The 16716-nt window shown below is 47.3% G+C and overlaps 1 protein-coding gene across 1 annotated transcript in view; it reads right to left on the minus strand.

Moving 5' to 3' along the window:
• The window catches only part of BRD4 (bromodomain containing 4), a 35367-nt gene extending 34803 nt beyond the window's left edge, over nucleotides 1-564 (minus strand). The window contains 1 exon segment of the mRNA XM_077771611.1: nucleotides 250-564. Coding sequence (XP_077627737.1) covers nucleotides 250-534 — 285 coding nt within the window. The 5' untranslated portion in view covers nucleotides 535-564.
• Between the last annotated feature and the right edge of the window lie 16152 nt (nucleotides 565-16716).

Raw genomic sequence — 16716 nt, forward strand, 5'->3', positions numbered from 1 at the left:
AGCTATAAGCACTCCTTTTCCACCCCCATTTCAACTTCTCTACAGTTTCTCCCAGACTTAAAATCTAAGAACTGATGACTGCCTATCAGGAATACCGAAACAATCACTTGAGGGCCTCATGAGTCCTGGGAGTTCAGAGCTGGGCCCCAAAGGCATTTCTGTGTCCTCCTCCCTGCCCCCACCCTCACCAGGAGCAACACGGGAAGAGACTGGAGGACAGTAGCCCTGGGCCCAGCCCAAGTTACTCACAGGGAGGTTCAGCTTGACGGCGTCCACAGGCTGCTGGAAAGGCCACGCAAACTGGTGTTTCCATAGTGTCTTGAGCACCACTTTGAGCAGATATTGCAGTTGGTTCGTCTGCCTCTTGGGCTTGTTGGGGTTGGAGGTCTCCGGGGGCGGGGGGTTGGTGCTGGCTGTGTTGGCTTGCTGGGGTTGGGCCTGGGCCTGCGTTGTAGACATTTGGGTAGTTTCTAGTCCATCCCCCATTACTGGCAGATTTCTCAATCTCGTCCCAGGGCCGCTCTCCGCAGACATGCTACTGATCCCATCACATTCTTCAGTGGGCACTCTACAAGGAGAGAAAAGCCATCATCAGAAACCAGGCAGCAGATGGGTGCCACTCACAGTGACGAGAGGGTGTGGCCTCCAAGGGCTGAGTCCCTCTGGTGGGAACTGGTCAGGCCAACTGGAGAGCCCCTTCTTGCACTGACTAAAAGGCCCCTGATGTCTGCCCTCCTCAGCAGAGAGCAGATGCACCCTACAGCAGGGAGGAACGAGCGAGCACCAATGGCAAGTGCCATGAGGGACAGGGCTCAGAGAAGAGAGCCGACCAGGAGCCTGCAAGGCTGTGAGCACTACTGATTCCATGCAGAAAGAGGCAGAATAAGCAACAAACCAGGTTTTCACATCATGTGAGGGTTAAAAAAAAAAAAAAGTTTACTCATTTAGTGTGGCGGGGGGGTGCAAAGACAGAATCCCCAAGGAGCCTCCGGCACCATGGGTGCAGAGTCTGATGCAGGGCTTGATCCCATGAATCATGAGATTATGATGTGAACCAAAGTCAGATGCTTAACGGAGAGAGCCACCCAGGAAACCCCCACCTGAGAGTTTTTAAGGGACACTGCCTGTGTGGGAGACAGGATGATTTGGAAGCCACCAAATATGTCCTTTACATTACAACTGTTCGTGCTTGTGGCTCATGAGGTCCAGTGCCAAGTGCTCAGGGAAAATCCTCACACTCACTGAGAACACTTCCTCAGTAACTAAAATAATGCATGTCTGTTGATTAAAGAAATCCCACAAGGTAAGGGTTGATAACCTAAAAATGAATCCACACTCAATCTTCGCTTTATTTACCAAGTTTTCAAAGCTTATTCACAGAGATATAGAAGGTCACCTTGCGTGACCTGCACAGGGTTTTGTTGTGAGACCCCCCCACTCAATGCCTTATGAGGACCCCTTCCTATGCACTCCCCTCGCCTGAACCACCCCTGCGCTTTGGGCCACGCCAACAATGCAAATCCTGCCATGAGCATCCTCACGATGGCCACTTTGTGCACCTGTCCAGTTATTCTAACAAAACCACAGATGAGGGGTACGTGTTTTTACTGCCAAAATGCCCTCCAGAAACACACTAACTCAACCCTTACTTGCAGTGTCGAGAGTTCCCACACTCTATTAATGAGAAGAAACATCTGCTCAAATGTGTACGGACTATTTGGCATTCTTTCTGTGTACACTTTTCCACTGGCAAGAAAAACAAAGTATCAGCTTTAAGCCCAGTCCCCGGAATAAGAAAGACTTTGTAATCTAGGAGCTGCTTGCATCTAATGAATATCACCAGTAATAAACCTAGGAGTTCAGTGCGGGTAAGAAAACCTCTCCAGCTGAGGGAGTCAGGCAAAGGCTAAGGAAAAAAGGGCAGATTCTACCATCACATGACTCTGGTAGGCAGAGGGGACCAAAAAAGACAGGGCAAGTTCGCTGGCTGTGTCATGGCTTTCTTTCTGGAACACACTTTAGCACATGCTAGGCACTCTTGCTGAAGAATTACTTTATAATTCAATCCAAGTGTAATTTAAACCAACATCCCCACAAAGGTTTTTGTAAACGCAGTTCTGAAAAATTATCAAGTTTTCAAAGCACCAGGGGGAAAGCTCACTATGTAAAAGCAACTTGGTGGGGAGTCTGTCACAGGGGCTGTGGAGAGCTGGCCCTCCTGGTCTGAGGCATCCACCCCCCACCCCACGGCCAACCCTACACATGGGTCCTATTTGCAGGGTGGCCCAAAAGGTCACGGAGATGACATTCCTTCCAGGGTGCTCTGGCCGACTGCAGGTCTAGGTGTCACCTGGCTAGTGAACACGGGGAGGGGCCGCTGCAGGGAGGGAACCCAGTGGGAACAGCCCAAAGCCAACAGGAGCAAGAGGCCGGATCTTATAGATTCAGTCTGGAAACTGAATCCATGCTTGCGTTAAGGGGTTAAGACCGTTCTTTATCCTTTTTCACCAAACAGGTAAGAAATCTGCAAGTGCCTTTTCCCTTTTCCCAGATGGGACGGCCACTCAAAAAGCAAAACAAGACAAAACAAAAACCCAAAACCAAATAATTAACTAGTCATTTAGCTCATGAGAGAGGACAACACTGGAGAGAAACCCTAGTGCTACCATCCAAGGCACCGGAGGGTAGGTATATTACAGCAGTGCGACTTAGAGAGGTCTAGACGTGGTCTTGCATCGAATGCTAAACTTAAGTATTTAATGAGGCCCAACTGTGTCTAAGACACCAGGTGGGTATCTATAGTCTGCCCTCTCAGGGTCCTCTGGAGACTTGAGGAAGGGGGGTGGGGATAGAGAAGCAGCCTCTAAGATGGGTGTGCTCTACCACAACAACAGGCCAGGCACACTTACAGGAAGGGGGAGTAAGGGGGCTTTGAAGGCATGAAGCCATTTCCTGGTACCCATCCCCCCAAACGGTGCTAAAGATGGGGAAGTGGGCCACAGGCTGGAGAGCATCTCCCAAGACACTGGGAGACACGAGCAGTGCTCCAGGAGTTCAGGACCAAGGAGGGGCATTTCCCTAAATCAACTTCATCTGAAGGTGGGAACAGTGAGAACACTGTGGACTATAATACTTTCCAAAGGCAGATGTGACCAGATAGGCCTGTTCCAGGCTCTGGAGACACAAGATCCTTCCTCTCTCCCTCCCTCTCTCAGGGTTACTTGTGGTACAAGTCTGTCCAGAACTAATGGCCACGTGGTGCTGGAAGGAAGTGCCTGGGGCATGAATCAAGGCAGGGCGGCAGGCCTGGAGGCAGTACTGGTGGGAGGGAAGCCCAGCTGGGAGGTAAGAAAGGACGCTCCAGAACCCAATGACTTGAGTAAATGCACCTCAGTGAGAGCAGGAAGGAGGGGAAGCACCCAGAGGGTAGGGTAAGGTGTGAAGCCATCATCAGGAGCTTGCTCAGACAGAGGAGAGAACAGAGGGAAGAATCAAGGGGGTTAGGCTGAATCACACACCATTGAGTATGATGTGGAAAGAAGTGAGGAAGCACCCTAGAAGCTGCATTCAGTCACGTGTTGAGCCTTCAGAAAGTGCGCCTTCATTCCTGAGGTGAGCAGCAAGGAAGACAGAAGAGGGTTTCCCCAAGCTCTGAGGTTTAGTCAATAAAGAGCGGGGTCTCAATCTCAGAGAAGCGAGGTCTGCAGCCACCTGCAGAGTGACATGCCAGGGCTCCAGTGGGACTGCGGGGAGGGTTCAAAGGACACCTTGAGGTGGATGGCGTGTAATCACCTGGTATGCATCCTCTATTTTCGTTTTACTCATTCCAGTTCTGACAAGGAAAGTCCCTGATTGGTGCCAGTGTGAAAGGGTTGTGCAGAGAGGTGTCAGCAGACAATACGATCATCTGCATAGAATTTAACAATGCTGTTGTTCCGTTCTCATGGTATTTAATTTTACTGATACCCATCTGTGGTTTTTGTTTTAGTTTCCTTTCAAAATAAAGGCACTAAAACAAAACAGTAAACTGATTTAAAAAACCCAAAACTCAACACCTTATCTCTGAGGGGAGCCAGCCAAGACCAACCACAGGTTCCAGGTGGGAGACCCCAGTGGGTCAGGAGAGCTTGCAGAACTGTGGGAAGGGGGACAGAGGACAGAGAGCCATGGGCAGGACTGCAACAGCTTTGGAGCGCTCCCTGGAAAGTCCTCCATAGGTAAGTGGATGGGGGTAATCATTTATTGGGCAACTACAGAGACTGAGGTGAGGCCAGTTAGGCAGGAGGGGGAGACAGAGGGAAGAATGACCAGGAAAATGTGCCAGCTGGTCAGGATCCTTTGGTATGGTGGCCATGGACCAGGCACTGAGTGCCTGGATACCACAAGTCTCAACAGAGGGGCAACAACGCAAAGAAGGAAATAGGTCAATAGGGTTTTTAAGGACTCCTTGGAGTCAGCTGGGAGAAGGTTTCTGTGAAGCAGGACGGAATGCTGGTCCAAAGGAATAAAAGGGAACAAGTATAAATGTGGCACCATCATGAAGGGAGGCCGGGATGCACTGAAGTGAGCCTGGAAAGGAGGGTGGCACTAAGTGAGGATAAAGAATGACCTGCAGTTCGGCTTCCACTATTCAGTTTCTCCAGAAAACAGCCCAAGAATTACACAGTCAAGCACATGGCAGGTAAGCTGCCACAAGCAGAGGGTGGCCTCATCAGCCATAGGGACACAGAATGCCAGTGGGCCATGCACGTCCCACCAGGAGGAAGCAGTCCCATATGTTTTCTGTTAAGCAATCACATTCTGGAAAGCTCCAAACAATGTCCATGGGGCAAGATGAAGTCAAGGTAACTGACTTCTGAAACTTGTGGGCTGTGCTGTGCTTTTTTTCCTCTCCAAATGTTCTCTCAGGGAAGCTAAGGGATGGAAGGCTCTGGACATAACCACTTTTCTTCACCTTCAAGCAAGGATCTGATGGGCTCTTGAGCCAAGAAAGCTGTTTTTTTTTTTTTTTTTTGTCCCACGTAGCTTTCTATACAGATAGCCGGACCCTCCAACTCTGCCTCATCTCTGCTTTAAACCACTATTTCCACCACAAAAGCCAAACACCCTCCCACATTCAACACAGAGTTAACATTTAAATCCTCAAAACAACAGAGATTGTTTCTGGTCTTATCCCCATTTTAAAGATGAAGAAATTGAGGCACAGAAAAATAACTTATCCAAAGATCAGACCTAACCAGCCAGGGTAGCCCAGTGTCTAACCTGACTGCTGGGAAGTTTCAGCTGGACATGAAGCCCCCGTTTAAGAGATGAATATTCAGCTCCTGAAGGGTCCACTGCAAATGACTGGGACAAGCTGGCACATTTTAAGTAACATGAGACACTAAGCACAAGACCCATACAGTTGTAAAGACTGAGGTCAATTTTATAAGGAAAGAAACTGCTGGAGGTTGTCAGTTCAAATGTCTTCGAAGGCATGACACAGTTTAACAGATCAGATGGACCTGAGAGATACAAGCGCCTCAAAGTTTCTTTCAGGAGGCTCTGAGGACAACCAGTGACAGGTGACATCCATGGCCTCTACGTGTGGTAGTGCCATGAGATGCCCAGGATGTCCTGTACCGCACTTACAGCTTGAGAAGCCATGGCCAGACAACCTGCAGCTCAGCCCTCCAAGGACTGATCCTTATGAAACTTCCAGAAGCCACTCATTCACACCAGGGCAAAGAACACACAGGAAACCAACAGGACTCTCTAGTCTTGTGAGCCAAGAAAGAGAGGGACTAGCAAGTCTATGTGAGAGCCAGGGTGACTTCTCTGACACACAGATCCAACAAGATTGCTACTTTAGATACTCTTCCCACAGCGGTCACCCCCACCCAGCACCGCCCCAGACCCTAGCATCAACACTGTAAACACAGCTGCCAAAGTGGGCCCCCTTCCTTGTCACCTTCACATTTGCTGGACCTCGTGCTTCCTTAATCTGTCCAGTGGCTTTGACAGTCGGCCACTGCACACACACCTGGGAGCCCAAGGCCAGAGCTACCTTTACTTCACTCTTGTCCTCCCAGTCAGTACACACCGAATGCTCACTGAATGACTCAGGTACAGAAGGCACCCTACAATGACCACACATTAATGTCACCCTGGGGATTTTAGATCTCAAAGCTTTGGAAAAGGAAAGCAGCTTGTGCCCTCACAAAGAAAAATGTGGTGACTGCCAGACTCATTTGCTCAGCCAATGCATCCCGTGCGTGCCATGTGCCAGGCCCAGGACTCTGCGGTCAATGTGACATTCTTCCATGATTGAGCAATACTTGGGCAAGTACTATAAAGGAGAAGGGCAAGGCTACTCTGACCAAGGACGGGGTGTGTGTGTGTGTGTGTGTGTGTGTGTGTGTGTGTGTGTACGTGTGTGTATGCACACTCCTGTGGTGGGTGAGGCAGAGGAGGACAGAGAGGGTCAAGCCTCGTGACAGGAGAAGGCAAGACCGAAGCAGTAACACAGGCATGGGTCTGGAGGCAAAGGAGATACCCATGCATTTGAGGAGCATTTGAGGTAGGAGGGGAGGGATGGCACAGTACAGGGGCCATGTGACCACACTGGGCTTTTGTGCTTCACAGGTCCTTGATTCAGGGCAGAGAATATAGTGGGAGGAGCAAAAGGGGTGTGTGTGCTTGGAGAGGGCATGGGGGACAGATTCCAGGGTCATTCAGAACATAGATACAATAGAAGTCCATTCTTGCCTCATGGTTCATTTTCAACGATACCTGTACCTGTGAAATTCACAGATGCAAAAGACAGAGAACCCAAGAGGGGATGCATGCAGACAGGTGAGTCAATGGTTCAGCACCAGGGCTAGATGGGGAGAGACAAGCTGAAAATTCAGAAACTCGTAAATCTACCTGCATATATAAAGACGTAGAATTCCTGTGATACAGTAGATATTGTCTTCAACCAATTCAGGCAAAGTTTTAAGTCGAAAAGATCCCAAAATGCTGTTCCCTGTTTTCATAATGACTTGTGGCCAAGAGGCAAGAGCCACCATTGACTGTGTTGAGTTAGTTAAAGGACAAGGGACAGGAATAAAATTTCATCTACTGTTTCCAATCCAAAGAAGGTTGCATGATTCAACTGAGTATCCTAGTTCTGAATCTATTCCCAACAGATATCCTGCAACAAAGTCTCAATTTTAAGGAGTAAGGAAAAGATGAAGACAGATTAGATGGTTAGTGCCCTGGTCCCCAAACTGAGTACCAAGGGTGTCACGGTACCCCAGAGGGGCACTGTGGGAATGATCAGTATAAGGCAATTGATAATTTCAAGGTCAGACTACACTATATATGCCTTTAGACAATGTCCCATCTTGCAAAGCCTGGTGTTCAGCGAATGCTGTAACAAAAAGCAGATACCACAGAAGACCTAATGTGGAACAGGAAATGCAGGTGGTAGGCATCCGACCTGGCTCTAAGGCCTGGGGAGTTAAGCAGTGCCCAACAGGTACACACATTCCATTAAGGAGGAACCATGATTCTCCTCCTAAGGGGATTCTCTTCCTAAGTTTAGAGTCCCTGATGAAGCACTCCTGCTTTCAGGGATATTGTCTGCTTACATTGCAACTCATCTAAATGACCTGAGAAAAATTTAAGGACAGACAGAATTCAGCAGAAAACACAAGTGTAATGTTAGTTCTAAGTCTTCCTGGAGATTAAGAGGCAAGACAGACATGGGTAGGCTTGGTTCTGGGACTCTGAGGAGAGAAGAGAAAAGGCATGTACAACTGCCCAGAAATGGATTGATTTCTGGATATCTGGCCCTAGTTCTGTCCACCACAAAAGGCTGGGTAAACCTACTGGGTTGTGGTCAATTACATTTTGAACTTGTAAGCCCATCTGAAGTCCTGGACTCCCAGAGGGCCCACAAAGCCGAGGAGCCTGCCTCCACTTTGTCATGTTCATTTACTCACCCTCATCCTGAAGTGACACAACACCTAGGCAGCAAGACACCAGGGAAAACAGGAGCAGTGCAGGTTAACTGGAAAGCTTTATGAATTCTCCTGTGAAATACTATGGCCACACTTAGCAGAGCTGTAGGTAAGCCATCACCACATACACCTGCACTAGGGCCTACACAAGCTTGCCAACATGTATCTGCTACTTCCTGGGCCAGTGCTCTCTGATCACTTGAACTATACCTGCTTAATCCTCACAGCAACCCTACAAGGCTGAGGGCAACATTATCTTCATGCCTGTGGCAACACAGGAGAGGGTGGTAGTGGCCTGGTCAGCTGGAGGTCACCCAGGGCTGTGTGTATTTCAAGCACTCTGCTCCACAGGTGCCTCTGCTCACCAAACACAGAGGCTGAGGCCTAGTTGACAAGCACTGCTGGGCCCGACAGGACTGGTTTGCCCAAGGGCCCCCCCCTTCCATGTCCTGGCATGTATTAATCAGAGGGCCTGCCTTCTCTGCAGAGGCAGCTGAAGGCCATGTGACACTTTAGCTAGGTTTCTAGTTGGCTTTCCAGAAGTGGTGTTTCCAAATTTCACCCCCAGAAACAGATCAGAGCCAAGATAGCTCTCACGGCACCTGGCCACCTGTTTGCTCGTTTGCAGTGTGACTTGTCTCACATACTAGGTGAGATCTGAAGCACATATCCCTGTTGATGCCATGGGGAGAGAGGAAGGGAACAGAGTCCAAGCTATTATTTACCGTTCCCACATAGTTAGGGCTACAATGAGCTGCCTTGAACTTGTTTCATGCCAAGCAAAACGTTAGCCAATGCCAGCTGAACCCTACCCCTCATGAAATTACACGTGTGTTCACAGTGCAGCACATCCTTCAGAGGAAGTGACCTTCCCACCACTGCAAGGCCCTCCTATAAAGAATCACTTGGGGGGAAGTGCAAGATCCTACCCAGCGATAAAAAGAAAGGGTTGGAGAACCTGGCAATTTCTCAGTACCAGTCAATTTGCAGTAAATACTTATCCTGTCCTAGAACAACTTTCTTGAAATGTTGGTTACACTGGTTATGGAATACTAATATCAGAAGGTCCATTTCCTTTTGGTCCCAGAGCAGAAGCTATTTCCATTCATGGCCATAGCCCACTTCATTGTGCATCTGTGTCAGTAGGGAAGCACAAACAGGATTACTTTTCCATCTGACCGGCTCAGGCAGCTGGTGAGAACATCGCTCGTGTCATCAGCCAGACCGCGCTGTCTGGAGCTTGGCCAGTGGCTGTGCGCTGAGGCAGCTCTCAATAGCCTTAATCTTCCTTCGTGCAGCTTGTACAAGCCCTGACTCCTGCCCCTGGGGCCCATTACCTCAGACTCAGCCCTGCTGCCTGCCTTGAGCCAGGTTACCCACGGCAGAGATGAGCCACCTTCCTGGGAGGGGAGCGTAGACACACTCAAGCTCTCTGTTCCCCAGAAGGGGGACACCAGGCCCACATGGACCTTGTGCTCAGGAGGACTGGAAGCAAGGCCCAGCAGATCACAACACTGCCAATTCAGAATTCCTGTCTTTTGCTTTAGAAACCAATCACTAAATTAGGGGCACTGAGATTTCTGCATCATCTTTTCTCTGTAAAAGCTGCTAGAAGCTGGAGGGATGACCAGCTCAGGTGCAGTAAAAGGTTCCGTTGTTACATACGGTTTACATCATGGTGCTGATGGTTAGATCTGGGTGGATGGATTTGTGAATTTAAAATATTCCTGTGATGGGTATGCATTAAAAGCAAAACTTTGATGTGAACAAGATCAAAACTGCAAGGCTAAAACACATTCCAGCAGAGCAGGGCAAGCTGATTCTTCCTACAAAGGGCCAGGGAAGAAATACAGCCAGCTGTACAAGACATAGTCTACCGCGATACTCGGTGCTGCTGCTGCTGCTGCTGTGCTGTAAGAGCAGCCCAGCCACAAGCCTTAGACAAGTGAGCGTGGCCACATGCCAGTAACACTCAGACTGGCCCAGGGGCCCTAGTTTGCAAGCCCAAAGATTTCTAGACTTTGTATCAGAGTGAGGAAAACGTCTGTGACAAAATGTTATGTTAGAAAAGCAGAATACAAGGGGTGCCTGGGTAGCTCAGTCTTTAAGCATCTGACTCTTGATTTTGGCTCAGGTTGTGATCTTACCCTTTGTGAAACTGAGCCTAGTGTTGGGGATTCTCTCTCTGCCCCTCCCCTGCACACACTCTCAGAAGAAATAAACTTTAAAAAATTAAAACAAAACAACAAAAGAATAGGAGAATACAAAATTACAGGTTAAATGAGGTAAAGGTGTGCAAATGAGTGGGTACACAGAACTATAAAATGAAGTGGGGCAAGGGATGGTGGGTGTTGAGAACTCTGTTGAAAACCCAGCGGACCTACCAATACATATGTAAAAACAGCCTGGCCTATTTGCAGTCAGACACCTTTCACAAATCCCCACTGACCTCACTTGGTGTGGTCCATCTCTCTGCCTGGTGAGCAAGCCTCCAGGCACTGCTACTCAAAAGCAGCCTTGACCTGGGCCAAGACTCCAAATTAGAAGCTGAAAGACTATGACAGAAATACGATGCCACTAATACAAACATTAAATTCCCACTAACCTGGGTCTAGGGTTGGGCCCTTCATAGGTAAGGTAAAGTGACATTTTCTTCAGGTTGCCTCTTTTAAAGCTATTACTCCAACTCCTTTAACTGTCTTCATTTTTATACCTTTTATTTTCAGTTACTTGCTTTTCTAAAAGAGCTGGTGCAGTGTATGTGGCACTAGGTTAACCTAAATTGTAAAATAGAATGCGAAAGGCCTGTTAATTCACGTAGAAAAAAATCCTGCTTTGGGAAATGAACTCCGAGATGGCTGCAGAGCGCATGGCCAAGCAGACTGCAAAGCTGAAGTAGACAGTGAGGCTTGGTACTTCCTCCACTTAGATGAGGATTTTCTGAGAGGAAGGACACAAAGAACTGGAAAACAGAAGAATCTACAGGGCACCAAGAGTGAGTGCGAACGTTCGCCTCTTGGAAAACTACTGAAATGAGGGAAAAGTCTAAGAGTGAGAAACCAGGATTAGTTTCAACTAGGGTGACAGTCTTGGGGTGCCCTGTTATAAACAGACCAGAAAGCTTCTGAGGATGATCTCACACTGTCCTCTGGCACCCTCTCATTCCTGACAAAAGGATAAAAATCAAATTCATGATCATGAACAAAACTTAAAACTATTAAAAAAAAAAAAAAAGAGGGGCGCCTGGGTGGCTCGTCAGTTGAGCATCTGACTCTGGCTCAGGTCATTATCTCACAGCTCGTGAGTTCGAGCCCCACGTCGGGCTCTGTGCTGATGGTTCAGAGCCTGGAGCCTCCTTCCAATTCTGTGTCTCCCTCTCTCTCTCCCTGGGTTTCTCCCACTCACGTTCTCTCTCTCAAAAATAAATAAAAAAAGAAAAAGACAACTATGGCGTTTCCAGCACATCAAGCACCAGGGAAACATGTTAGTGCTGACCTCCAAGTGATCAAAGTCAAGTTGTTTAGGAATTTGGGAGGCCAAGAAGGAGGGGAGTGAAGTTCAGGTGATATGCAGCCTGCGCAGCCAGTGGCTGGCACCACACAGGGGAAGGCGGTCCATGCCTGGGCCTGAAATGTTCCGCATCGTGCCAGCTCAGCGTGTATGTCTGTTATATGTAAGTGGAAACAACATTCAAATGTAAACAGACCCATGATTGGGAAAGGCAACATTTCAATCAACCTTTCTACAGTTTCATATCCTGGCAAGCAGGGGCAACAGGGCCGGGTGGATATCCCCGTGAGAGCACATCCTGCCTCTAAGCTCTTCAAAACAGAATGGTGGCTGAGAGCAAGAATCAAAGTATCCCTGGGGGCCCACCTATGTTCACTGGGGACAAAAGGGGATCAGGAAACAGGGCCAGAAAAAGAGTTTCCAGGGACCACATGACTATGGAGAGCCCTCGCTGAGAGGAAAGGCCAAGCCAGGCTGCCAATGGCCAAGAGGACACATGGAGACAGGACACACTGCAAGGAGCCAGGAACAGCAATATCCATGAAGGACAAGGGCACACTGACTCTGGGTTTACAGATGCAGAAGCCTGGTTACCTTGAGGAAGAGCTAATGCATACGGGGTGACCTTTCCCTCAATGATATTATCCTCCGATCCTCACTCTGAAGTTGAATTTTAAAAGTAAAACCTGTGAAAAAGGTTACATCTGTCAGTATCAGGTACTCTCAGGAAATGACTCTAGCAAAGATGACTTTTCTTCTCACCATGCCTCAGTTTTCATTACACAGAATCCAGATAATACGGGTGGGAGTGGGGAAAACATCACTTTTCCCAAAGGAAAGGGAACACAGAAAGTGACAAAAGTAATGTCAGATCTGGAAAGACCCCAAGTCTCCAGTTTCCAAAGCAGGAACTGAAAGACCGACCCAAGGCCTAAAGACAACCAGTCATGAGAGCAGACAATGTCAGAACGGGACATCTACTCCAAGAGTACACAGCAAAGATGGACCCTCTGAGAGGGAAACAGGCCAAGGGGCCTACCTTCCACACAGCCTTGACTTCCTGTCAGGCGCCTCTTCTCTCAGGTAAGGGGTAAGCTTACCACTCCTTTGTCTGCTGGAAGGCCTCAGCCCTCAGCAAATATTCAGTGTCTACTTCTGCCCTGACAATCTGACTCTGCCACTTTAAGATGGACACCTGGATGTTAATAAACCAACCTCCTCTTGATCTCAGTAATTTTCAGAGGGAAAAGTTGCAGAGCAGAAACAACAGTCAAATCACTTCAGGAGTCAAGAGCGAGGGAAGTAAAGAGCTTGAAGGGATCTGTTTGTTGCCATTAATTCCACCCAACCTCTGCTGCAGTAAATGAGCCACAGAAGTCAAGTGCCCCAACTCCAACACCAACAAGAGGGGAAATGCAGATACCAGAGAGAACAGGACAAATGACACAAAGCACATCTGATCCCCTTGCAGGACCCACCTGCCATCCCCCTCCTCCCTCTCCAGCCTGCTCTCCCCTGGGGAGCACGGGCCTTGCTGGCAGGCAGCGATCAGGGTCCCAGGAGAGCCTCGGCCACAGCCAAGCCAGCATCTCCCACTCAGACTGCATGGCATGGCCCAAGTTTACTCCTTGGCAGACTCAGTCACCCTGTCCCTAGTTAAGTGTCTGCCTAGGAATAAAAGCTGCCTGCTGGTAAGGAAGCTCGTCAAAAACCAGGTCACCTGCCTGGTGCACAGACTGGTGCATCACTCACTCAGTGAACCTGCAGCACTACCCACAACTCCTCACGGCCTTTGTGTGCAAACTGTAAGAAATATTTAAGGAAGAGGAACTAACGTTCATCACCTATGAATCTTCACATCAGGGCCTAGCACACACGATGAATGAATAAACAGAAATTGCGCGCACACGCATGGCCCTCCGTGAAAACGGCCCTGCACTGGGTTTAGTAACTGGTTTTCCAGCTGCGCCCAGGGAAAGCTGGGACCCAGATATTGGGCAGCTTGAAGTCCAGGCCTTTTCCAGTTCTCCATGCCAGGCATGTGTCGCCTGGGAGGGGGCAGAGCTGATCTGAGCTAGTGTCCCTTCTATAGACCTTTGGGGTTCCAATGCCCTCCCACCAATGATTCCCACACCTCTGCTGAGGACTTGGGGTAAAGAGCTAGACCAAAAAGGAAGGGGCTAGGTGGGGGTGGGGCCTTCTCCCATATATGCAGAAACACAGATCAGTACTCATGTTCCTCCTGCCCCTTAGCAAACCTCGTGCAGGTGACAGATGTGGTAGAGTCTCTTCCACTTAGCCAAACACTCCGTGGAGGAGCAGAGGTGTGCCTATGGCTCAGATACTCACAGGCCTGAGGCCTTGTTAGGACAGAGAGAACAGGCGAAAGAAACTCCAGGGAAAACTTACCAACAGGGCCTAAAGTCTTCAGTAGCCCAGAAAGGGAAATAAGAGGAGGACCTAGAGGAGGAACGCCAGCAGCTGCTGCACAAAAAAAGCAATTACTTTGTATTTATACTGTATCTACATGTGCCTCATAAGAATATAATATGGCCAACTCCAACAATTCAGTGTTTTCTAGCAGTCAAAGTAATGTAAAAAAGATGACATAAACAGCTTATTTCAGCATATTCAATACAATATGCGATAGTTCTATTCCACTGAACCCAATATAACCAAAGTACCATCTCGACTTACAAGCACTATAAAAAGTGGGGACATTTTACATTTCTTTTCATACTAACTGTGTGTGAGATTCGAATGAGTACTCCTCAATGTAGGAGCTAAATTTTCATGAAGTATTTCATAAAATATTTTACCTGCATTTAGATTCTCTAAAATTTATGATTGAAAAAGTAGATTAACATACCCAAGGTGTTCCAAACATACTTAAAACTCCAATAACTAAATTAAGCATCAGTAAAATTTTAAAATTGAGTTCCCCAATCATACAAACCACATCTTGATGCTCAAGAGGCCCAAGACGTTAGCACTGATCTTATCATAAACATCCAGAAGATTCCTCCTCTAGAAAGGAAGCCAGGGCATGCATTTTAGAACTTGACTCCAGGGCCACAGGGACCCATACCCACTGCACATTCAGGGCTGGTTTGACCCTAGTCAGTCCACACCTACCACCTTCGTCACCCAAAAATCCATGTGTGCTTTAAATCAACTTGCATTTTACAAACATAAATGTATTTATTTAAAAGAAAACATTAACAGGGCACCTGGGTGGCTCCGTTGGTTAAGCGTCCGACATCAGCTCAGGTCATGATCTCACGGTTTGTGGGTTAGAGCCCTGTGTTGGGCTCTATGCTGACAGCTCAGAGCCTTGAGCCTGCTTCGGATTCTGTGTCTCCCTCTCTCTCTCTCTGACCCTCCCCTGCTCACACTGTCTCTCTCTCAGAAATAAAAAAAATACATTAAAAAATTTTTTTAAAGAAAACATTAACATATCCCATGTGATGTGTGAACCTGTTTGAATGCGAGACATTATGGGAGACAACAGAAGAAATCTTAACATGGGTTGCAATTATCACTGATTTTCTTATATGTAATGTTTACATATAAGAACTGTAGTTTTACAGGACAATGTCCTTATCTTTTTAAGAAACAGAATATTTTAATAATCTTAAAAAGTCTTTTTATTATGGCAAATATACAAAACATAAAATTTACCATTTTATCTATTTTTAAAAAAGATTTTATTTTCAAGTAATCTCTACACTCAAGTGGGGCTCAAACTCACAACCACAAGACCAAGAGTTGGAGGCTTCACTAACAGAGCCAGCCAGAAGCCCCCATTTTATCCATTTTTTAAACTTTTTTAAAATAAGGTTTTTATTTATTTTTGAGAGACAGTGTGCAAGTGGGGGAGGTTCAGAGGATCCAAATCAGGTTCTGTACTGTCAGTACAGAGCCCAATGCAGGGTGCAAACTCACAAACCATGAAATTATGACCTGAGTCGAAGTTGTACACTAAACCGAATGAATCACCCAGGTGGCACCCCATCCATTGTTGGATGTACAAACTCGGTAGCACTAAGTACATTCACGCTGTTATGTATCCATCACTACCATCCATCTCCAGAACCTTTCTTGCAAAGCTGAAACTGTTACATTAAATGCTAACTCTCCATTCACCCCTTCCACCCACCATTCTACTTGTGTCTCCATGAATCTGAGGACTTGAAAGTACCTCATGTAAGTGGAATCAAACAGTATTTGTCCTTTAAAAAAAATTTAATGTGTATTTATTTTTGAGAGACAGAGAGAAAGAGCGAGTGAGCGTGAGCAGGGGAGGGGCAGAGAGAGAGGGAGACACAGAATCCGAAGCAGGCTCCAGGTTCTGAGCTGTCAGCACAGATCCAGACATGGGGCTTGAACTCACGAACTAGGAGATCATGACCTGAGCCCAAGTCTGAAGCTTAACTGACTGAGCTACCCAGGTGGCCCCTGTATTTGTCCCTTTTTCACTGGCTTTGTTCACTTTGTAAAATGTCCTCGAGGCTTATCCATGTTGTAACCTGTATGAGAATTTCCTTCCTTTGTAAGGCTGAATAAATAATTTCATTGTATGGACAGATGACATTTGTTTATTCATCCATCCACATACACGTGGGTTGCTTCCACCTTTTGGCCATTTTGACCAACACTGCTATGAACATGGACGTACAAATATCTGTTACAGTCTTTGCTTTCAAGAAAATGCCCTTATTCTTAAAGAGATGTTTGCCAAAGTACATGAGGTAAAATCACATCTGCAATTTACTTTCAAAAGATTTAGAAAAAAACCTATGCACTGATAATTATATGTAACTAAAAGAAAAAGAAAAAAGCCATTAACTTAAAAACCAGCACTGGCTGCTATGAAGAGAAAGCCAGTGTAAAACTAAGTACAATGAAAACATCATTGGCATGGCTGCTGGCCAGTCTGAGCTACACTCAGTTTGCAAATTCTCCCATGGGGAAATGCTAGTCCGTGGACTAGTTAAGAGTCACCTTACTGAGGCCCCCACAATTTGGGAACATTACTGGAGGGGGAATGCAGATCATTCAGCATGGAGGCTATTGCAGGAGCAAAACAAGAACCACCACCAAAAAAAGGGCAGAAGACGGGGGGTCAGACTCAGATAGTTTTAGAGGTTGAATCCCAAATGTTAAGGTCAAAGGGCAGTCCAGGATTAACCTCAACTGCTGAACCATCACAAGACAAACT

Source organism: Crocuta crocuta, unplaced genomic scaffold (genome assembly GCF_008692635.1).
Source record: "Crocuta crocuta isolate KB4526 unplaced genomic scaffold, BGI_CrCroc_1.0 scaffold755, whole genome shotgun sequence".
NCBI classification, from domain to species: Eukaryota; Metazoa; Chordata; class Mammalia; order Carnivora; family Hyaenidae; genus Crocuta; species Crocuta crocuta.